Source organism: Centruroides sculpturatus, unplaced genomic scaffold, assembly GCF_000671375.1.
Source record: "Centruroides sculpturatus isolate CEXI.00-Female unplaced genomic scaffold, Cexi_2.0 scaffold14, whole genome shotgun sequence".
Classification (NCBI taxonomy): Eukaryota; Metazoa; Arthropoda; class Arachnida; order Scorpiones; family Buthidae; genus Centruroides; species Centruroides sculpturatus.
This window is the reverse complement of record NW_019384312.1, coordinates 337,242-361,227: the sequence shown is the minus strand read 5'-3', so window position 1 is coordinate 361,227 and position 23,986 is coordinate 337,242. Positions and strand designations below refer to the sequence as shown.

The following is a 23,986-nucleotide window of genomic DNA, read 5'->3' as shown; positions in this document are numbered from 1 at the left end:
AAGTATTTTTTTATTTAAGATAAAATAAAACCTGTCAAAAACATAACCGTAATAAAACGGAAACCTGCCAAAACGGAACGGGGAGATTTTCTGTGTTAAAAAAAAAAATCTGTGCAAAACGGAAACCTGCCAAACGGGGAATATATGCGATACCCATTGATTCCGGTTTACACAGGTTTTATTATAGAAAATCGAAGAATTTTTTCCGTTTAGATAGGGTTCCGTTTTTGACAGGTTTTACTGTATTCGTAAAGATTTATTTACGTCGAGAGCTATTTTTCTTTGATGCGAAACTGAAGATGTTTTCTTTCATTGTTCCGTAATCCGAAACACAATATGACAATAGTTTATTATATTATTTAACTTGGAGAATGGATTAATGTCACTGTGTTTGCCATTAATGAAAGATTCCAGCCTTGATCTGAAAGTTGCAATAGATCAAGTTTCCAGTCTCCCAAGAGTCATTAATAAAAGATGTCCGGCAGAAGAAATGAGACTATTTACACTTACAGTTCACAACTTTTTTTTACTTCCTTATTAGTAATTTCGATATTTATGAATTTTTTTTTCTTTAGTGTATGCTTTTAGAAATATTTTTCTTATTTTCTATTTTTAAACTCCATCTTCCATTGCTCACAAGCTCCTGTTGTGTGTCTAACCTGATTTTTCAGTATGTAAATTGCATTCTATGTTTATTTTTTCCAAAGATAAAAAGTTAAAAAATAAAATAAAATAAATTATTATTTTATTTTTATTTAAAGAAATTAATTTAATAAAATATGATTTTAAAAAATTACTTCATATTTTTTGTTTTTTACTTTATAGAAAAATTCGCTCTTCACGCTGTATTGTTAAATACCTTCTTTATGCTGTATTATTAAGTACAGTACAGCGCTGCATGCTGTATTGTTAAGCACTATATTATTAATTACCATTTGTATTCTGCATTACTATTTATTTTCATGCTTTATTATTAAATATTATTTATTAAAGAAAAAAAAATACTGTTTATATGGAATATTTTACGGAACGATTTATATTAAAATATTTGTTAATGGAAACGGCATAAAAAGAAAATTGAGTAGAAACACTAGAAGTGTAGTGTGTGTGTGTGTGTGTGTGTGTGTGTGCGTGTGTGTGTGTGTGTGCTTGTTATCGATTTATCTGTTATGGTTTAGTCTTTAGGAAGAAGAAATTTCATTGACTTTAACAGCACTCTAAACTTTTATCTCGTAAACAAAAATAAAAAAAGAGCAAACGTTCTCGAATTTTATTGCATTTTTCTATGTTCAGGAAACGCCAGTTAAAAGTTAAAAGTTAAAAAAAAAGTTTTTTTTTTTTTTTTTTCGTTTAAAATTGCAAACAAAAATAATTTTCTATTAAATATTTTGTTTGAGATTAATATTAAAATATTTCTCGAATTTTATTTTTAATTAATTATGATAGGATTTTTATGTACTTTCATAACTAGACATACAGACGGACATTGAGAATGTTTAAATATTTTTCGAGTAAATTAGTTTTTAAAATATCGCCTTATTCGTCTTTATTAAACAATCTTGATTTATATTAACTATATACAAATTTAATTTAATTAAATAATAGTTTGATATAGAGAAATCTCTGAAGAGAACGATGTTTGGAGGTTTATTTTGTACGCATATTTGCTGCTGTTTTGAGGTGGTCGTTGCTAGAAGGTGTCCGTTGTTCGGAGGTTTGACTATACATTAAAATTTTAGTAAAATTAACTCGAAAATCTTCTTAAAAACTCACTCATATTAATCAGTTTTGCTTAAGATCTTTGGTACGTGTTTTTCCACCTTTGAAAACAAGTTTAAAAGGAAGAACTCCAACATCAAAATCACTCGAATTAATTATTTTAATGCTTTATACGTCTTATAAACGCATTTAATTACTTATCCGTTATCTGTTCACGCTATCAGAAAATTATTTAAACGAAGATAAACACAAGTTTTCCTCTAGTTTACCCAAAAATTCCTTCCCCCTGCTCAGACGAAAACCAAACTACTAATTAGGAAAATATTTGCTCGTCCACGTAGAAAAATTTAAGTGATTTATGCAAAAGTTAGCGTTATAAACACCGCCATTAATTGCTTTTCGTATAATTTATGAAAAATAAAGGGAAGTAGGTCAGGGGCCGTAATTCCGCCATTTTCGTTCATTGCCTTTAAATGTTGGCACTTCGCCAAATGTCGTCGTTCTCTCGCGTGAACCTACGATGACGTAGTCGCTCGTGTAATCCGCGAGTAATGACGTCGCGTCGAGCTATAATATTTTATAAAGTGTTGCCATTTTTTCGTGTTCCGCCATGTTCTTTTTTTTCTCCTTTCGTTTTGCTAATTTATGTGAGGTTATAACGACGAACAATCGTAAAAAATCAAAAGAAAATTGGCAAGTGAGGCGTAAACACGATCGAACGGAAGTTTTTTTTTTCTTGTGATGGAACTTTTTTCTTAACTTTCGTTTGTGTAGCGAAATTTAAAAAAAAATGATATTGGAAAGATTATAAAAAANTAAAATTTTAGACCGAAACTATTTAAAATTAATCATTTTAATTCATAAAAATATAAAAACACATTGTTCAGTTTTCGGGCCGATCAGTTTGTTTCTAGAATGTTCAAAATTTAAATTAAAAATTATTTTTAATTATTAAATTCGTCATTAGATGGCGGCCGAATCATCTATCTATAGCCAAATTGCTTTATATATAATTATTAAATTAGCACAGTTATAGCCCGATCTTTATTCCCGCAGTTCGTTTCACATTATCAATCTGAATAGGGTTGATATACGAGGCATATTCGTAAAATAATGATACAAAAACCAGAAAATATTTCTAGAGCATTTTATTTATAGATTGAATTATAATACGTTTAGAGCATAGCATATTTTTATTTATTTTCAACATAATTACCATGGATCTCAATGCATTTGGTGAGCTTGGAAACGAGTTTCTTAATGCCGACATCATAGTACTCTCCCTCCCGCTCTCGTAACACGTCATACTGTATCATGAAATTTCTTTCCAGACAGAAGACCCTTCTACTTTAGAAACGAGTGATAATCGCTTGTTTTAATATCTGAGCTGTGTGATGGACGTTCCAAAACTTCAGACTTGAATGTCTGCAACAATTCTAGTGTGTGGGGCGGCAGTTACCGTGCAGTAGGACACCATTTTGTCATGTTTTACATGCTCATAATGCCTTTTCCATTAAGTGTAAGAATTTGCCAATGAATTTCAGTGCCAATTTCTCCTTATGCGCAAAGGAATCGATTCACTGAACGAACCTAGCACTTGGAGGGATTACAAATTGACATGAGCATTTTAAACGCACACTAAAAGCATAAAAATGATGCAATTAAAGTTAAGTGATTTTTGTTATATGACTCAGACTCTAACAAATGCGTACTGAAGAAAACTGTGAAAAAATAATTTTCCTTGGATTTCTATTCGTCTTATATCTTTACGTTCTGAACATGCCTGGTATAAGTTGAAAGCAGTTGAGAATGTAGAACCAGAGTTGATACGTATACTGGTCTATGAGTTATCAATAGCTCTAATGCTACGGAAGTGGCGTAATAAATATTTCTGCCACTCGAGCGTTGCAATCGCTTTGCGTCGTAAATTTTGCTCGAGCATACGTACAGTCAGCTGTAAACATTCGAAATTCTTTTAGTATAAATACTATTTAAATTCGGTTTTGAACATTATTTATTCGTAAATGTCGTTATGAGATGCCTTCGGGATTTTCAAGAACTCTCTGAATCAGGAAGAAAAAGGGTTGATGAGAATTATATACATTTAATTATGGAAATGTATAGAAATGTTAAACCAAGTGTTAAGATAAATAGATTGAAGTGTTACAAGAAAGGAGATTTAGTATTTAGGATGGCTTTGAAGTTTATTATGGCACACATGTTTTAATTTATTTATTAATATTGGGTGAATTATTGTAGTTTGCAGTGAGAAAGGAGCAATAATATATGTTATTCGCAATTGATGTTATGTTTATTAATGTGATAGAGATTAAAGTTGAACCAAAAAATGTTAGGGACAAGTTAGAGAGGGGAATTAAAAACCAGTAGATTTTGTTTTTGGATTTCAGATAAAGGCTGTTAGAGGAAAAAGAGGAAATTAGGCTTCAGGATGAATCACAAAAGTGGAAATTCCAACTATTTTGACAACGTATTCAATATATTTACAGGCACATAATGATAGAGATAATTAGAGGATGATGAGTTAGAGCTTGACAAATAAAATAGGTAAATATGGGATGGCAAGAATTCAGACAGTATTGTTAGATATTGACAGTGATAGTGATTAGTGATGACATAGAGTCTAAAAGAAAGGCATGTTACTAATGTTTTAGACCTATATAAACAAGGATATGTATAGTAGGCTATAAATAAATCTTCATTCATATTCTACTTTTGATAGTGCAGAATATTATATAAATTGCCAAACTTTATAAAGATAATGTAAATGTGTCAAAAATTGTCAAAAATACAAAACTACAGTATTTCATCTCAAATACTATTTCTCGGTATACAGGACCAAGTAAAATGGTATAGCACACTTTATGTAGTGTATATACATACAGTCGACCCCCCTATAACATGGTAGATACGTTCTTATTTTTATGAATCCAGCTTCTAGGAGTTCAGCCAATCACAGCCCGGCACGTATGCAGTTTACGGACTACGGTTGTTTGAAAGGTTTCTTCCATAAAATTAATCGATTCTAGACTAATTCGACTCAACATTTCCAAAATACGTATAATTTTTTGGGAATAATCCATATAAACTATGCTATAAACAAAAAATTGTAGGATTACTTACCGAGTGTGCACCATTCGACTACGCCGTTGCTTAAGCTTGTTTCCGTCGTGGAGATTGTCATCGAATGGCGCTCGCGTGCTTCCTGATAAATTATGTTTTTTGCGAAAAATTCGCTAAACTTTAGAGACATTATTAATATAAATACTGTATAATTTTTATGGACGTTAAATAATAAATGGTTTTTAGTAGGTCCGCTTCTCGTTTAAACTCAACGGTTTGTGCAATCCTGTCGCGACACGAGTCGGCGATGACGTTTTACCGAATTATAGGAGTTTTTTNCGTCAAATTTATGTAAAAATTTAGCACAAAATGGCGTCAAATTTATGTAAAAATTTAGCACAAAATGGCGTCAAATTTATGTAAAAATTTAGCACAAAATGGCGTCAAATTTATGTAAAAATTTAGCACAAAATGGCGTCAAATTTATGTAAAAATTTAGCACAAAATGGCGTCAAATTTATGTAAAAATTTAGCACAAAATGGCGTCAAATTTATGTAAAAATTTAGCACAAAATGGCGTCAAATTTATGTAAAAATTTAGCACAAAATGGCGTCAAATTTATGTAAAAATTTAGCACAAAATGGCGTCAAATTTATGTAAAAATTTAGCACAAAATGGCGTCAAATTTATGTAAAAATTTAGCACAAAATGGCGTCAAATTTATGTAAAAATTTAGCACAAAATGGCGTCAAATTTATGTAAAAATTTAGCACAAAATGGCGTCAAATTTATGTAAAAATTTAGCACAAAATGGCGTCAAATTTATGTAAAAATTTAGCACAAAATGGCGTCAAATTTATGTAAAAATTTAGCACAAAATGGCGTCAAATTTATGTAAAAATTTAGCACAAAATGGCGTCAAATTTATGTAAAAATTTAGCACAAAATGGCGTCAAATTTATGTAAAAATTTAGCACAAAATGGCGTCAAATTTATGTAAAAATTTAGCACAAAATGGCGTCAAATTTATGTAAAAATTTAGCACAAAATGGCGTCAAATTTATGTAAAAATTTAGCACAAAATGGCGTCAAATTTATGTAAAAATTTAGCACAAAATGGCGTCAAATTTATGTAAAAATTTAGCACAAAATGGCGTCAAATTTATGTAAAAATTTAGCACAAAATGGCGTCAAATTTATGTAAAAATTTAGCACAAAATGGCGTCAAATTTATGTAAAAATTTAGCACAAAATGGCGTCAAATTTATGTAAAAATTTAGCACAAAATGGCGTCAAATTTATGTAAAAATTTAGCACAAAATGGCGTCAAATTTATGTAAAAATTTAGCACAAAATGGCGTCAAATTTATGTAAAAATTTAGCACAAAATGGCGTCAAATTTATGTAAAAATTTAGCACAAAATGGCGTCAAATTTATGTAAAAATTTAGCACAAAATGGCGTCAAATTTATGTAAAAATTTAGCACAAAATGGCGTCAAATTTATGTAAAAATTTAGCACAAAATGGCGTCAAATTTATGTAAAAATTTAGCACAAAATGGCGTCAAATTTATGTAAAAATTTAGCACAAAATGGCGTCAAATTTATGTAAAAATTTAGCACAAAATGGCGTCAAATTTATGTAAAAATTTAGCACAAAATGGCGTCAAATTTATGTAAAAATTTAGCACAAAATGGCGTCAAATTTATGTAAAAATTTAGCACAAAATGGCGTCAAATTTATGTAAAAATTTAGCACAAAATGGCGTCAAATTTATGTAAAAATTTAGCACAAAATGGCGTCAAATTTATGTAAAAATTTAGCACAAAATGGCGTCAAATTTATGTAAAAATTTAGCACAAAATGGCGTCAAATTTATGTAAAAATTTAGCACAAAATGGCGTCAAATTTATGTAAAAATTTAGCACAAAATGGCGTCAAATTTATGTAAAAATTTAGCACAAAATGGCGTCAAATTTATGTAAAAATTTAGCACAAAATGGCGTCAAATTTATGTAAAAATTTAGCACAAAATGGCGTCAAATTTATGTAAAAATTTAGCACAAAATGGCGTCAAATTTATGTAAAAATTTAGCACAAAATGGCGTCAAATTTATGTAAAAATTTAGCACAAAATGGCGTCAAATTTATGTAAAAATTTAGCACAAAATGGCGTCAAATTTATGTAAAAATTTAGCACAAAATGGCGTCAAATTTATGTAAAAATTTAGCACAAAATGGCGTCAAATTTATGTAAAAATTTAGCACAAAATGGCGTCAAATTTATGTAAAAATTTAGCACAAAATGGCGTCAAATTTATGTAAAAATTTAGCACAAAATGGCGTCAAATTTATGTAAAAATTTAGCACAAAATGGCGTCAAATTTATGTAAAAATTTAGCACAAAATGGCGTCAAATTTATGTAAAAATTTAGCACAAAATGGCGTCAAATTTATGTAAAAATTTAGCACAAAATGGCGTCAAATTTATGTAAAAATTTAGCACAAAATGGCGTCAAATTTATGTAAAAATTTAGCACAAAATGGCGTCAAATTTATGTAAAAATTTAGCACAAAATGGCGTCAAATTTATGTAAAAATTTAGCACAAAATGGCGTCAAATTTATGTAAAAATTTAGCACAAAATGGCGTCAAATTTATGTAAAAATTTAGCACAAAATGGCGTCAAATTTATGTAAAAATTTAGCACAAAATGGCGTCAAATTTATGTAAAAATTTAGCACAAAATGGCGTCAAATTTATGTAAAAATTTAGCACAAAATGGCGTCAAATTTATGTAAAAATTTAGCACAAAATGGCGTCAAATTTATGTAAAAATTTAGCACAAAATGGCGTCAAATTTATGTAAAAATTTAGCACAAAATGGCGTCAAATTTATGTAAAAATTTAGCACAAAATGGCGTCAAATTTATGTAAAAATTTAGCACAAAATGGCGTCAAATTTATGTAAAAATTTAGCACAAAATGGCGTCAAATTTATGTAAAAATTTAGCACAAAATGGCGTCAAATTTATGTAAAAATTTAGCACAAAATGGCGTCAAATTTATGTAAAAATTTAGCACAAAATGGCGTCAAATTTATGTAAAAATTTAGCACAAAATGGCGTCAAATTTATGTAAAAATTTAGCACAAAATGGCGTCAAATTTATGTAAAAATTTAGCACAAAATGGCGTCAAATTTATGTAAAAATTTAGCACAAAATGGCGTCAAATTTATGTAAAAATTTAGCACAAAATGGCGTCAAATTTATGTAAAAATTTAGCACAAAATGGCGTCAAATTTATGTAAAAATTTAGCACAAAATGGCGTCAAATTTATGTAAAAATTTAGCACAAAATGGCGTCAAATTTATGTAAAAATTTAGCACAAAATGGCGTCAAATTTATGTAAAAATTTAGCACAAAATGGCGTCAAATTTATGTAAAAATTTAGCACAAAATGGCGTCAAATTTATGTAAAAATTTAGCACAAAATGGCGTCAAATTTATGTAAAAATTTAGCACAAAATGGCGTCAAATTTATGTAAAAATTTAGCACAAAATGGCGTCAAATTTATGTAAAAATTTAGCACAAAATGGCGTCAAATTTATGTAAAAATTTAGCACAAAATGGCGTCAAATTTATGTAAAAATTTAGCACAAAATGGCGTCAAATTTATGTAAAAATTTAGCACAAAATGGCGTCAAATTTATGTAAAAATTTAGCACAAAATGGCGTCAAATTTATGTAAAAATTTAGCACAAAATGGCGTCAAATTTATGTAAAAATTTAGCACAAAATGGCGTCAAATTTATGTAAAAATTTAGCACAAAATGGCGTCAAATTTATGTAAAAATTTAGCACAAAATGGCGTCAAATTTATGTAAAAATTTAGCACAAAATGGCGTCAAATTTATGTAAAAATTTAGCACAAAATGGCGTCAAATTTATGTAAAAATTTAGCACAAAATGGCGTCAAATTTATGTAAAAATTTAGCACAAAATGGCGTCAAATTTATGTAAAAATTTAGCACAAAATGGCGTCAAATTTATGCAAAAATTTAGCACAAAATTACACAAAAGTTAACACAAAATGACGTTAAATTTATGTAAAAATTTAGCACAAAATTATGTAAAATTTAACACAAAATGACGTTAAATTTTTATAATAGTAAAGCATAACATGATGTCACATTATATAAAATTGCGTCAAAATTATGCAAGTGACGTCGAAAACTCGACGTAATATGGGAAAACTCTTACATAAAGTATAAACATAAAAGTGAGTTTATAGTCACGTAAAAGCAAAATGACGTCAAATCCGCGTAAAATTTAACACAAAATGATACGAAAGTTACATAACGTAACGTAACATTAATTCAACGAATCAAGAGCAAGGAAAATAAGATTCACACAATAAATATACACGATAAATTTGGAATTATTAAACTATTTAAATTATATATTTTAAGTTTTTTTTTAAAGTTATTTTTAAAATTTATTTAAGCGTATTTAAATGTCAAGTGTCACAATTTGTGTGTTGATATCGTTACTATTAGCATTTATAAATGGGTAAACACGTGCATAAATTAGTTAAATATATATATAGTTAATTAGTAAACTGCGTTAGTCATACTATGAATAACTGCACGTATTTAATTTTAATACACGTACAGAGAATAAGTGGAGCGAGAGAAGCACTTTAAATACGTTAGTCCAACCTGTGGAGAACGGACACCGACGGAAATAAAGAAGTGTCCGTTGTTCGGAGGTTGGTTCGTATGCAATTTTGCTCACAGGAAAATATCCTAAATAATAAAATATGCCACTGTTTTGAGGCGGTCGTTGATGGGAGGAGGCCGTTATTTAAGATTCGACTGTAAAAATAAAATAAAATAGAAATTTAATACGATTCTTACAAACTATTATTTGATTTTATTTTTGATTTTATATAGAAGTTTTTAAATTTAATATATAATTTAATACATATTAAAATTTTTTTTCTGAATTTTTAATAAATACTTGAATTCCTTTATTTATTTATTTTTTGTACGAGTTAAATTTTGCCAATAACGATCAAGAGAAGAAAGTCCAATTTTTAGAGTTTGTCACTACAAAATGTTCATACATCTATGTTAATTTTCTTTCTCCGTGTCTATGCTTAACTTTCCTTTCTTTGCTGTATTGTTGTTCAACACTGTTCTTTGTATTCAACTTCCTTTTCTGTGTTCTGTGCACGTTTGTATTCAGCGCTCTTCTGTGTTCTATAGGCCTCCTTGCACTCAACTCCCTTTTCTGTGCTCTCTATATCGCTGTTGATTGAACACAGAAGAGTGTAGAAAGGTATAAGAAAAGTAAGTTGATTGAATCTAAGTGTACTATTTCTGTGTCCTGTAATCTGAGCTCAACTTTCTTTACTATGTTAGATACATCTGCGTTCAACACTTTTCTCTATGTTCTATACGTTTGTGTTCAGCATTTCCTTCTCTGTGTTCGATATATCTGTGCTCAACTTTCTTTTCTGTTTTATACATTGTATTCTACACTCTCCTGTGTTCTATACATCTATTTTTAATGCTCTTTCTGTGTTTGTGCTTCTGTATTCAATTTCCTTATCTGTGTTCCTCAAATCTATGTTCAATTTTCTTATTTTTTAGATTGGACAATGCACACAGGAATTCTCTACGTATACATATTAAACGTTAAATAAATATTAAACTTGTTATAGATTACGCTTCATTGACTGTGACATAATTAGGTCATCGATGCTCTATCATTTAATAAAAGAATTTAAAAATTTTTGATGATATCCTCGTTATAAATATGAATAAATTGACCATAAATAATTAATTTAAATCATTTAAGAAGTGAATTTTTTTTTGTTATTTTAATATCCTTCAAACTCTCGAAAGCCATTCCTTGCTGTATCTAAAGTTACTTACATGCAATTAAGTGTGTAATAAGCGATAATTCCATACTCTTGATGGCCCGTAACCATAACTTTTTTTTTTATAAAAAAATTTATTTTCTAAGCTATATGTCAATAAAATCGTTATTTTTATAAATGACTTACGAGAAAGGCACTTTAAAATCATAAACAAAGCATTAATTACACATAAAAATTCATATAATTAGCCATTATAATCAAGTTAAATATGTGTAAACTTTAATTGTAGTTTTTTCCCAGTTAACTATGTACGAACTTCCGATTTTCATCGAAAATTACGCTATTTCAATTCAAAAATTTACCTGAATGGATACATTAGTTAACCAGCATGACACTATTGTTATCAGGAAAAGTATGATTTACAGGGGTAAGACAATAATTTGAGATGGAGAGCATATATTTTAAATTAAATACATTAAAAATACGATAAAAAATTAAAATTTTTCAATCGTTCTCTTGTTAAAAAGTAAAGAAATTGGGGTTTAAAAATAGATTTCAATTTAGTTTCCGACGGAAACGAGAGCGCAGTAACCAACTAGTGTAGAAAATAAAACTTTATTTTCTAATAAAGTTCAATATATAGGAACATCAAGAGCAGTTCGATTTCTTAGATTAAGATTGAACGTGATATCTGCAATTCCAAATCAGCAGCAGTGACATGTTAGAAGTCACTTTTCTTGTCTCGAATGCGGTCGTTTGATGTCTTTCCATCCATCATTCTTTCAATTTGGCATCCGTAAATGCTAGAAATCGCAGCATCTGAATGCGATATTCGTGCCGTATATCACGCCTACGATCCTTAATTAATTGGAATTAAATATTTAAAACGTTTTTTAAATCGTTTAATTACTTAAAATTTCTTATATAATCTCGAAAACACGAGTTAAATCCGACTCACTGATGCTGCGAGAATAAGGGATTAAACTCGGAAAAACCCGTTAGAAAACCGATTTTATTTTTATAAAATGTAAGAAAATCGATCGAATTCTTTATTTTAAACTTGAAACGTTTATTTTACGACGCAATTTTTGTGTTTTTTTAATTTTTTTTAAATACAGAAGTAACGTTTAAAACTGAGGGAGAAACAGATTCGAGTGGTGGATGTCGCTGTATAAATATTAAACGAAGAGCTTCCATCTTCCGTCGCCAGGTGGCAGATGTCTTTTTCGGCGGAAGCTGGAGATTGTCAGTCGGAATGAAGCTGGCCTAGAGATGAGACAGCTTTCCCTTTCGGTAGGATTCATGCACAGCTTTTAACATGGTCAAAAGGAGAGCTTCCAGCTCTCACACAATAGGGATAACGACTTAATGGTTTGAGGTGATGGATTCCAAAATTCCCAAATTTCTAGTGTTTTGGTCGTTGGTGACTTCCATCCCATACTTCGCTTTGTCTTACCCGCAATGGAAATTGGAAAACGAAAACACAACAAGAGTTTCCAGGCATAAAAGAGACGGTGAGTAACTTTTACTTTCGATCTTTACTCCTCAATCTAATAATAGAAGAGACGTCGGAGGAAAGTGCACGAGTGTCACGACCTCTGACCTCCAATCTCCGAACAGAACAATGGCCCCTTTCCGACTCTGACTGATGAGAAAAATGTATGGGCAGATCGACATTAGTGGCAACTCGCTGTCTCCGCAGTTTCTATTGATTATCCAAGTTCCACGTGTTCTTTTCATTTCTATGTCAGATCAAATCGTGGATTTTCCTCTCACGTCTCCCCCCTCCGTGCTCGGTTTTTTGTGTATTGTGCGCGCTTCCTTCCATCTTAAGTCTTTTTAACACCTAGTAAACGGCATAAATTCAAGCAAAAATTATAGAAAAATTACGAAATTTTTTCTCATACGTAACGTACATTTAGTGACGTAACAAGAAGTGATATGTGTGGATGCTGGTTTGAGGTCACAAAATCTAATTATTGTAGAAAAAAAAAAAAATGTAAGAAAAAAAGTTGAGTATTTAGGAGTGACGTCCTGTCGTTGACCTATCTCCTCTCTTCCTCTCTCTCATATATATATTTTCTTTCACAGTTAAAAAACTGGGCATCCAATATCCCTAATATTACTTCACATGCCAAGTAATATTGTCAATAATCTCCTACAACGTCGTATAACTTTTTACACTTCAGTTTAACGTTTTATTGGTTGATATATTTAGAAAATAAATAAATAAATATATATATATGGATTTTTTTCCCCATAAATAAATATAAATTAACTTTAAATTCATTACCTTAAACTCCTTATAAACTCCATAGAACAATTGAATTTAAGAATCGCCGGTGATTCGTGTAAAACTTTGAAGTATTTTCCTTAATTTATTACAGATTCTATTCTATAAATTCGCAACCAAAAATATTCCAGATGTAATTCGTGAATTTAATTCTTTATAAATGATTAGATGGATTAGGAATTTTAATTTATAATTAAAGTATAAAGGGCTAACTTCTATCAGGAGTTGATTATCATGGAAACTCTCTTTGCTTGCATTATTCACAGTTGAATAGGAGTTAATTTAAAAATCAATTTTTAAGATTATCTTTTCGAATATTTCCCCCCTTTTTTTCATTATCATCATTAACTAAATGAGAGAATAATATCTTGAAAATTCCCCCAGTTAAATCTTAATAGTGTTATAATTATTGAAGAATAATAATTGTAATTTATGATAAATCATGTTTACCAAACACAATTTGTCTTCTTTATTTCGAGAATTTTAATTATATTATAAAAATAATTATTAATTTAAGTATTAGAATCGATTTTCCAGAGATTTACTAAGGCATAAATTGAAATTATGTTTATTAATAATAATAAATTAATTTTATTTAGCAATCGGTTAGATTAATTAAAATCAAGATTTTTTTTTTCTATTCGATAGCGAGTTTTAGAATTAAAAATTAAATATTTTATCCGTAAAATTTTCTTAAATTTATTTCTTTTTATTATTTATTTACTTTAAAACAGTTCATCTTGCGCTTCTCTCCTATTATAAAAATAGAAGTAAAATTGATTTCATTTGTAAATAAATTTAAGTAGAAGTGTATCTTTATGTAAACACAAAGAATATTTTATTAATTTTTTTAAATTTTAAAACGAAATTTTAGGGAAAAAATTAATTATTTACTCGAAATATAAATTAAAAAACAAAAACAAAAAAAAAATTCCTTTCCAAATGGAAAAATAATATTACAGGGATTTTTTGTCCTAATTTTTTCCCTTTCTTTATGTGAAATTGATCTTGTTTAATGTTTTTTCTGTGTTCAGAATCTTACTTTTGATGTTAAATTCTAGAATTTTTAAAAAATTTTATTCTATAAAAATAATAAATAAATAAATTTTAGATAAATCTAGAGACAGAGAGAGAGAGAGATTTCTAGAGTTTATACAGATTTCTACATTCATCGATTTAATAATAATAATAATAATAATAATAATANATTTTCTGTGGTTAAAAAAAAAAATCTGTGCAAAACGGAAACCTGCCAAACGGGGAATATATGCGATACCCATTGATTCCGGTTTACACAGGTTTTATTATAGAAAATCGAAGAATTTTTTCCGTTTAGATAGGGTTCCGTTTTTGACAGGTTTTACTGTATTCGTAAAGATTTATTTACGTCGAGAGCTATTTTTCTTTGATGCGAAACTGAAGATGTTTTCTTTCATTGTTCCGTAATCCGAAACACAATATGACAATAGTTTATTATATTATTTAACTTGGAGAATGGATTAATGTCACTGTGTTTGCCATTAATGAAAGATTCCAGCCTTGATCTGAAAGTTGCAATAGATCAAGTTTCCAGTCTCCCAAGAGTCATTAATAAAAGATGTCCGGCAGAAGAAATGAGACTATTTACACTTACAGTTCACAACTTTTTTTAACTTCCTTATTAGTAATTTCGATATTTATGAATTTTTTTTTCTTTAGTGTATGCTTTTAGAAATATTTTTCTTATTTTCTATTTTTAAACTCCATCTTCCATTGCTCACAAGCTCCTGTTGTGTGTCTAACCTGATTTTTCAGTATGTAAATTGCATTCTATGTTTATTTTTTCCAAAGATAAAAAGTTAAAAAATAAAATAAAATAAATTATTATTTTATTTTTATTTAAAGAAATTAATTTAATAAAATATGATTTTAAAAAATTACTTCATATTTTTTGTTTTTTACTTTATAGAAAAATTCGCTCTTCACGCTGTATTGTTAAATACCTTCTTTATGCTGTATTATTAAGTACAGTACAGCGCTGCATGCTGTATTGTTAAGCACTATATTATTAATTACCATTTGTATTCTGCATTACTATTTATTTTCATGCTTTATTATTAAATATTATTTATTAAAGAAAAAAAAATACTGTTTATATGGAATATTTTACGGAACGATTTATATTAAAATATTTGTTAATGGAAACGGCATAAAAAGAAAATTGAGTAGAAACACTAGAAGTGTAGTGTAGTGTAGTGTAGTGTAGTGTGTGTGTGTGTGTGTGTGTTATCGATTTATCTGTTATGGTTTAGTCTTTAGGAAGAAGAAATTTCATTGACTTTAACAGCACTCTAAACTTTTATCTCGTAAACAAAAATAAAAAAAGAGCAAACGTTCTCGAATTTTATTGCATTTTTCTATGTTCAGGAAACGCCAGTTAAAAGTTAAAAGTTAAAAAAAAAGTTTTTTTTTTTTTTTTTCGTTTAAAATTGCAAACAAAAATAATTTTCTATTAAATATTTTGTTTGAGATTAATATTAAAATATTTCTCGAATTTTATTTTTAATTAATTATGATAGGATTTTTATGTACTTTCATAACTAGACATACAGACGGACATTGAGAATGTTTAAATATTTTTCGAGTAAATTAGTTTTTAAAATATCGCCTTATTCGTCTTTATTAAACAATCTTGATTTATATTAACTATATACAAATTTAATTTAATTAAATAATAGTTTGATATAGAGAAATCTCTGAAGAGAACGATGTTTGGAGGTTTATTTTGTACGCATATTTGCTGCTGTTTTGAGGTGGTCGTTGCTAGAAGGTGTCCGTTGTTCGGAGGTTTGACTATACATTAAAATTTTAGTAAAATTAACTCGAAAATCTTCTTAAAAACTCACTCATATTAATCAGTTTTGCTTAAGATCTTTGGTACGTGTTTTTCCACCTTTGAAAACAAGTTTAAAAGGAAGAACTCCAACATCAAAATCACTCGAATTAATTATTTTAATGCTTTATACGTCTTATAAACGCATTTAATTACTTATCCGTTATCTGTTCACGCTATCAGAAAATTATTTAAACGAAGATAAACACAAGTTTTCCTCTAGTTTACCCAAAAATTCCTTCCCCCTGCTCAGACGAAAACCAAACTACTAATTAGGAAAATATTTGCTCGTCCACGTAGAAAAATTTAAGTGATTTATGCAAAAGTTAGCGTTATAAACACCGCCATTAATTGCTTTTCGTATAATTTATGAAAAATAAAGGGAAGTAGGTCAGGGGCCGTAATTCCGCCATTTTCGTTCATTGCCTTTAAATGTTGGCACTTCGCCAAATGTCGTCGTTCTCTCGCGTGAACCTACGATGACGTAGTCGCTCGTGTAATCCGCGAGTAATGACGTCGCGTCGAGCTATAATATTTTATAAAGTGTTGCCATTTTTTCGTGTTCCGCCATGTTCTTTTTTTTCTCCTTTCGTTTTGCTAATTTATGTGAGGTTATAACGACGAACAATCGTAAAAAATCAAAAGAAAATTGGCAAGTGAGGCGTAAACACGATCGAACGGAAGTTTTTTTTTTTCTTGTGATGGAACTTTTTTCTTAACTTTCGTTTGTGTAGCGAAATTTAAAAAAAAATGATATTGGAAAGATTATAAAAAATAATTTTTATTTCATAAATTTTTATTTTTTTATGATATAAATGCTATTGTTTGCGGTGCTTCCGTTTGAATCTATTGGCCGTGGAAATTATTATTTATTATTATTTTTTTTTTCGTGAAATAAACGTAAAGGTTATGTCAAAAATGTCAAATTTTAGATAAATATGTTGTCGTTAAGCGCCAAATAACCTCAAAGTTTTGTAAAATAAAGCGAAAAGGTGTCTAAAAACTATGCCAAAATTATGCAAAATTTAGTACAAAATGGCGTCAAATTTATGTAAAAATTTAGCACAAAATGATGTAAAATTTACGTAAAAATTTAGCACAAAATGGCGTCAAATTTATGTAAAAATTTAGCACAAAATGGCGTCAAATTTATGTAAAAATTTAGCACAAAATTACACAAAATTTAACACAAAATGACGTTAAATTTTTATAATAGTAAAGCATAACATGATGTCACATTATATAAAATTGCGTCAAAATTATGCAAGTGACGTCGAAAACTCGACGTAATATGGGAAAACTCTTACATAAAGTATAAACATAAAAGTGAGTTTATAGTCACGTAAAAGCAAAATGACGTCAAATCCGCGTAAAATTTAACACAAAATGATACGAAAGTTACATAACGTAACGTAACATTAATTCAACGAATCAAGAGCAAGGAAAATAAGATTCACACAATAAATATACACGATAAATTTGGAATTATTAAACTATTTAAATTATATATTTTAAGTTTTTTTTTAAAGTTATTTTTAAAATTTATTTAAGCGTATTTAAATGTCAAGTGTCACAATTTGTGTGTTGATATCGTTACTATTAGCATTTATAAATGGGTAAACACGTGCATAAATTAGTTAAATATATATATAGTTAATTAGTAAACTGCGTTAGTCATACTATGAATAACTGCACGTATTTAATTTTAATACACGTACAGAGAATAAGTGGAGCGAGAGAAGCACTTTAAATACGTTAGTCCAACCTGTGGAGAACGGACACCGACGGAAATAAAGAAGTGTCCGTTGTTCGGAGGTTGGTTCGTATGCAATTTTGCTCACAGGAAAATATCCTAAATAATAAAATATGCCACTGTTTTGAGGCGGTCGTTGATGGGAGGAGGCCGTTATTTAAGATTCGACTGTAAAAATAAAATAAAATAGAAATTTAATACGATTCTTACAAACTATTATTTGATTTTATTTTTGATTTTATATAGAAGTTTTTAAATTTAATATATAATTTAATACATATTAAAATTTTTTTTCTGAATTTTTAATAAATACTTGAATTCCTTTATTTATTTATTTTTTGTACGAGTTAAATTTTGCCAATAACGATCAAGAGAAGAAAGTCCAATTTTTAGAGTTTGTCACTACAAAATGTTCATACATCTATGTTAATTTTCTTTCTCCGTGTCTATGCTTAACTTTCCTTTCTTTGCTGTATTGTTGTTCAACACTGTTCTTTGTATTCAACTTCCTTTTCTGTGTTCTGTGCACGTTTGTATTCAGCGCTCTTCTGTGTTCTATAGGCCTCCTTGCACTCAACTCCCTTTTCTGTGCTCTCTATATCGCTGTTGATTGAACACAGAAGAGTGTAGAAAGGTATAAGAAAAGTAAGTTGATTGAATCTAAGTGTACTATTTCTGTGTCCTGTAATCTGAGCTCAACTTTCTTTACTATGTTAGATACATCTGCGTTCAACACTTTTCTCTATGTTCTATACGTTTGTGTTCAGCATTTCCTTCTCTGTGTTCGATATATCTGTGCTCAACTTTCTTTTCTGTTTTATACATTGTATTCTACACTCTCCTGTGTTCTATACATCTATTTTTAATGCTCTTTCTGTGTTTGTGCTTCTGTATTCAATTTCCTTATCTGTGTTCCTCAAATCTATGTTCAATTTTCTTATTTTTTAGATTGGACAATGCACACAGGAATTCTCTACGTATACATATTAAACGTTAAATAAATATTAAACTTGTTATAGATTACGCTTCATTGACTGTGACATAATTAGGTCATCGATGCTCTATCATTTAATAAAAGAATTTAAAAATTTTTGATGATATCCTCGTTATAAATATGAATAAATTGACCATAAATAATTAATTTAAATCATTTAAGAAGTGAATTTTTTTTTGTTATTTTAATATCCTTCAAACTCTCGAAAGCCATTCCTTGCTGTATCTAAAGTTACTTACATGCAATTAAGTGTGTAATAAGCGATAATTCCATACTCTTGATGGCCCGTAACCATAACTTTTTTTTTTATAAAAAAATTTATTTTCTAAGCTATATGTCAATAAAATCGTTATTTTTATAAATGACTTACGAGAAAGGCACTTTAAAATCATAAACAAAGCATTAATTACACATAAAAATTCATATAATTAGCCATTATAATCAAGTTAAATATGTGTAAACTTTAATTGTAGTTTTTTCCCAGTTAACTATGTACGAACTTCCGATTTTCATCGAAAATTACGCTATTTCAATTCAAAAATTTACCTGAATGGATACATTAGTTAACCAGCATGACACTATTGTTATCAGGAAAAGTATGATTTACAGGGGTAAGACAATAATTTGAGATAGAGAGCATATATTTTAAATTAAATACATTAAAAATACGATAAAAAATTAAAATTTTTCAATCGTTCTCTTGTTAAAAAGTAAAGAAATTGGGGTTTAAAAATAGATTTCAATTTAGTTTCCGACGGAAACGAGAGCGCAGTAACCAACTAGTGTAGAAAATAAAACTTTATTTTCTAATAAAGTTCAATATATAGGAACATCAAGAGCAGTTCGATTTCTTAGATTAAGATTGAACGTGATATCTGCAATTCCAAATCAGCAGCAGTGACATGTTAGAAGTCACTTTTCTTGTCTTGAATGCGGTCGTTTGATGTCTTTCCATCCATCATTCTTTCAATTTGGCATCCGTAAATGCTAGAAATCGCAGCATCTGAATGCGATATTCGTGCCGTATATCACGCCTACGATCCTTAATTAATTGGAATTAAATATTTAAAACGTTTTTTAAATCGTTTAATTACTTAAAATTTCTTATATAATCTCGAAAACACGAGTTAAATCCGATTCCCTGATGCTGCGAGAATAAGGGATTAAACTCGGAAAAACCCGTTAGAAAACCGATTTTATTTTTATAAAATGTAAGAAAATCGATCGAATTCTTTATTTTAAACTTGAAACGTTTATTTTACGACGCAATTTTTGTGTTTTTTTAATTTTTTTTAAATACAGAAGTAACGTTTAAAACTGAGGGAGAAACAGATTCGAGTGGTGGATGTCGCTGTATAAATATTAAACGAAGAGCTTCCATCTTCCGTCGCCAGGTGGCAGATGTCTTTTTCGGCGGAAGCTGGAGATTGTCAGTCGGAATGAAGCTGGCCTAGAGATGAGACAGCTTTCCCTTTCGGTAGGATTCATGCACAGCTTTTAACATGGTCAAAAGGAGAGCTTCCAGCTCTCACACAATAGGGATAACGACTTAATGGTTTGAGGTGATGGATTCCAAAATTCCCAAATTTCTAGTGTTTTGGTCGTTGGTGACTTCCATCCCATACTTCGCTTTGTCTTACCCGCAATGGAAATTGGAAAACGAAAACACAACAAGAGTTTCCAGGCATAAAAGAGACGGTGAGTAACTTTTACTTTCGATCTTTACTCCTCAATCTAATAATAGAAGAGACGTCGGAGGAAAGTGCACGAGTGTCACGACCTCTGACCTCCAATCTCCGAACAGAACAATGGCCCCTTTCCGACTCTGACTGATGAGAAAAATGTATGGGCAGATCGACATTAGTGGCAACTCGCTGTCTCCGCAGTTTCTATTGATTATCCAAGTTCCACGTGTTCTTTTCATTTCTATGTCAGATCAAATCGTGGATTTTCCTCTCACGTCTCCCCCCTCCGTGCTCGGTTTTTTGTGTATTGTGCGCGCTTCCTTCCATCTTAAGTCTTTTTAACACCTAGTAAACGGCATAAATTCAAGCAAAAATTATAGAAAAATTACGAAATTTTTTCTCATACGTAACGTACATTTAGTGACGTAACAAGAAGTGATATGTGTGGATGCTGGTTTGAGGTCACAAAATCTAATTATTGTAGAAAAAAAAAAATGTAAGAAAAAAAGTTGAGTATTTAGGAGTGACGTCCTGTCGTTGACCTATCTCCTCTCTTCCTCTCTCTCATATATATATTTTCTTTCACAGTTAAAAAACTGGGCATCCAATATCCCTAATATTACTTCACATGCCAAGTAATATTGTCAATAATCTCCTACAACGTCGTATAACTTTTTACACTTCAGTTTAACGTTTTATTGGTTGATATATTTAGAAAATAAATAAATAAATATATATATATGGATTTTTTTCCCCATAAATAAATATAAATTAACTTTAAATTCATTACCTTAAACTCCTTATAAACTCCATAGAACAATTGAATTTAAGAATCGCCGGTGATTCGTGTAAAACTTTGAAGTATTTTCCTTAATTTATTACAGATTCTATTCTATAAATTCGCAACCAAAAATATTCCAGATGTAATTCGTGAATTTAATTCTTTATAAATGATTAGATGGATTAGGAATTTTAATTTATAATTAAAGTATAAAGGGCTAACTTCTATCAGGAGTTGATTATCATGGAAACTCTCTTTGCTTGCATTATTCACAGTTGAATAGGAGTTAATTTAAAAATCAATTTTTAAGATTATCTTTTCGAATATTTCCCCCCTTTTTTTCATTATCATCATTAACTAAATGAGAGAATAATATCTTGAAAATTCCCCCAGTTAAATCTTAATAGTGTTATAATTATTGAAGAATAATAATTGTAATTTATGATAAATCATGTTTACCAAACACAATTTGTCTTCTTTATTTCGAGAATTTTAATTATATTATAAAAATAATTATTAATTTAAGTATTAGAATCGATTTTCCAGAGATTTACTAAGGCATAAATTGAAATTATGTTTATTAATAATAATAAATTAATTTTATTTAGCAATCGGTTAGATTAATTAAAATCAAGATTTTTTTTTTCTATTCGATAGCGAGTTTTAGAATTAAAAATTAAATATTTTATCCGTAAAATTTTCTTAAATTTATTTCTTTTTATTATTTATTTACTTTAAAACAGTTCATCTTGCGCTTCTCTCCTATTATAAAAATAGAAGTAAAATTGATTTCATTTATAAATAAATTTAAGTAGAAGTGTATCTTTATGTAAACACAAAAAATATTTTATTAATTTTTTTAAATTTTAAAACGAAATTTTAGGGAAAAAATTAATTATTTACTCGAAATATAAATTAAAAAACAAAAACAAAAAAAAAATTCCTTTCCAAATGGAAAAATAATATTACAGGGATTTTTTGTCCTAATTTTTTCCCTTTCTTTATGTGAAATTGATCTTGTTTAATGTTTTTTCTGTGTTCAGAATCTTACTTTTGATGTTAAATTCTAGAATTTTTAAAAAATTTTATTCTATAAAAATAATAAATAAATAAATTTTAGATAAATCTAGAGACAGAGAGAGAGAGAGATTTCTAGAGTTTATACAGATTTCTACATTCATCGATTTAATAATAATAATAATAATAATAATAATAAATAAATAAAGCTGAAATAATAAGTTTTAAGATTAAAAACAATTGTTTACACTATTTAATTTAAAAAAAAAATTAAGAAATAAAAATTAAATTAGAGAGTAAGAAGTAGCAGAGATGCGAAAGAGTAGAAAAATATAAAGAGGAATTATCATTATTATTATTATTTATTTTAAAAAAAAATTATTTATAAGTAAAAGTACAATTTTAAACATTCGATACTTTAATTAGATGTTAAAGTTTTAAAAGAAAAGTTTATAAAAAATAAAATTCTTACTCTGGAATTTTGATATATGATATTCTAACAGCTATTCAAGAGATAGTAATGACAGATGGGTCGATATGAGAGATCGCTTTCTCTCAATTTTTACAAAAATCGCTAGCCAATGTATTATTATTATTATTATTTTAAATCTGAATTATTTAAAATAAAATATATTAAATAAAAATTTATCCTTTAACGTCTAATCAGGAAGGACGTTTCGACAGGTCCTTTAATTTTTACATAAAAAAATCCATTCTGTAGAGATTTTTCGTTTACGAAGGTTCCGCTTTAGACAGGTTTTACTGAATATATTTTAATTTATTACAGTTTTAAACACTGTATAACGGTTTAATCTTTCTTATAATTAATATAATTTTTTATAGGAAGCGATTTAAATTATTTAAATTTATTAAAAAAACAGTTTTTTTACGGTAATAATGGAGTGATAAGAATATCTACTTTTTAACCTTATTTTAATTTTAAAATATGGAAAATATGATTAAAAATAGATTATTTTAAGATATTTTAATCGAATTAGGTTATTTTTATATTTATCCCATTTATATCAAGCGCTTAATTTAAAACAATCGATGTTATGTAAGAATGAAATCTGTATAGATTGATAGTGACTATGCGCCTGTAAATGACACTTTTCCTTATGCAAGCGAGTCTGACGGAGAAGCATCCTATAAGTTCTAAGTCTAAGAGATAGCGGAAAATCAATCTGTTGACATGGCAACCGGATGGAGTACGTTGTTCGTAGCAGGTATACGAGTTCTGTATAAACACCTCCACATGTAAGCGGGGTTACAAGAGGCCACAAGTGAACTATGACCTTTAATTATTACGTATAAGTTACAATGCTCTCTACTACTGCTACTGATGCTATTGTTATTATATTTTTAAACGTAAATTCTATTTTAAAAAATTCTGTGGAAATTATTTTATTCAAGAATTTAAAAAAAAAACATTCGAAATTTTAATAATTCATTTTGTTTCGGTGCTGTATTTTAAAATCTATTTTATGACCTCGGAATTTTTTTTTTTTTTTTGTTATTGTTCTACTTTCTATCTAAAGACACGAAGAGAAAATTTAAATTTATTACAAATTTCTTAAATTATTTTATTTGTTAAAAAATAAAATAAAATTGTTAAAGTTTAAGCGCTTTAAATTAAATAAAAATAAATTTATTTTTTTACTTAATTATTATTTAAATTCAACTGAACGTAGGGAAACAAGTATTTAACTCCATTGATATATACAGTCGACCCCCCTATAACACTGTTGATGATTCCGTTTTATATGAATTCCGTGTTGTACGAGTCACTTAGATTTTACAAATACGTGTGCTGGGCTGTGAACGGCTCACGTATTTGTAAAATCTAAGTGACTCGTACAACATGGAATTCATATAAAACGGAATTATCAACAGTGTTATA

The 23,986-nt window shown here is 28.6% G+C and overlaps 1 protein-coding gene across 2 annotated transcripts in view; it reads left to right on the top strand.

Annotated features, from left to right (window-relative positions):
- Window positions 1–23,986, top strand: part of LOC111622065 — a 211,756-nt gene that overhangs the window by 4,015 nt on the left and 183,755 nt on the right. Inside the window, exons 2-4 of one of the 2 annotated variants that reach the window (XM_023364393.1) lie at window positions 11,810–11,984; window positions 12,101–12,205; window positions 19,906–20,301. The exons of the other annotated variant lie outside the window; for it this stretch is intronic. Coding sequence (XP_023220161.1) covers window positions 20,169–20,301 — 133 coding nt within the window. The 5' untranslated portion in view covers window positions 11,810–11,984; window positions 12,101–12,205; window positions 19,906–20,168. The remainder of the gene's footprint in view (window positions 1–11,809; window positions 11,985–12,100; window positions 12,206–19,905; window positions 20,302–23,986) is intronic. 2 annotated transcript variants of the gene reach the window in all.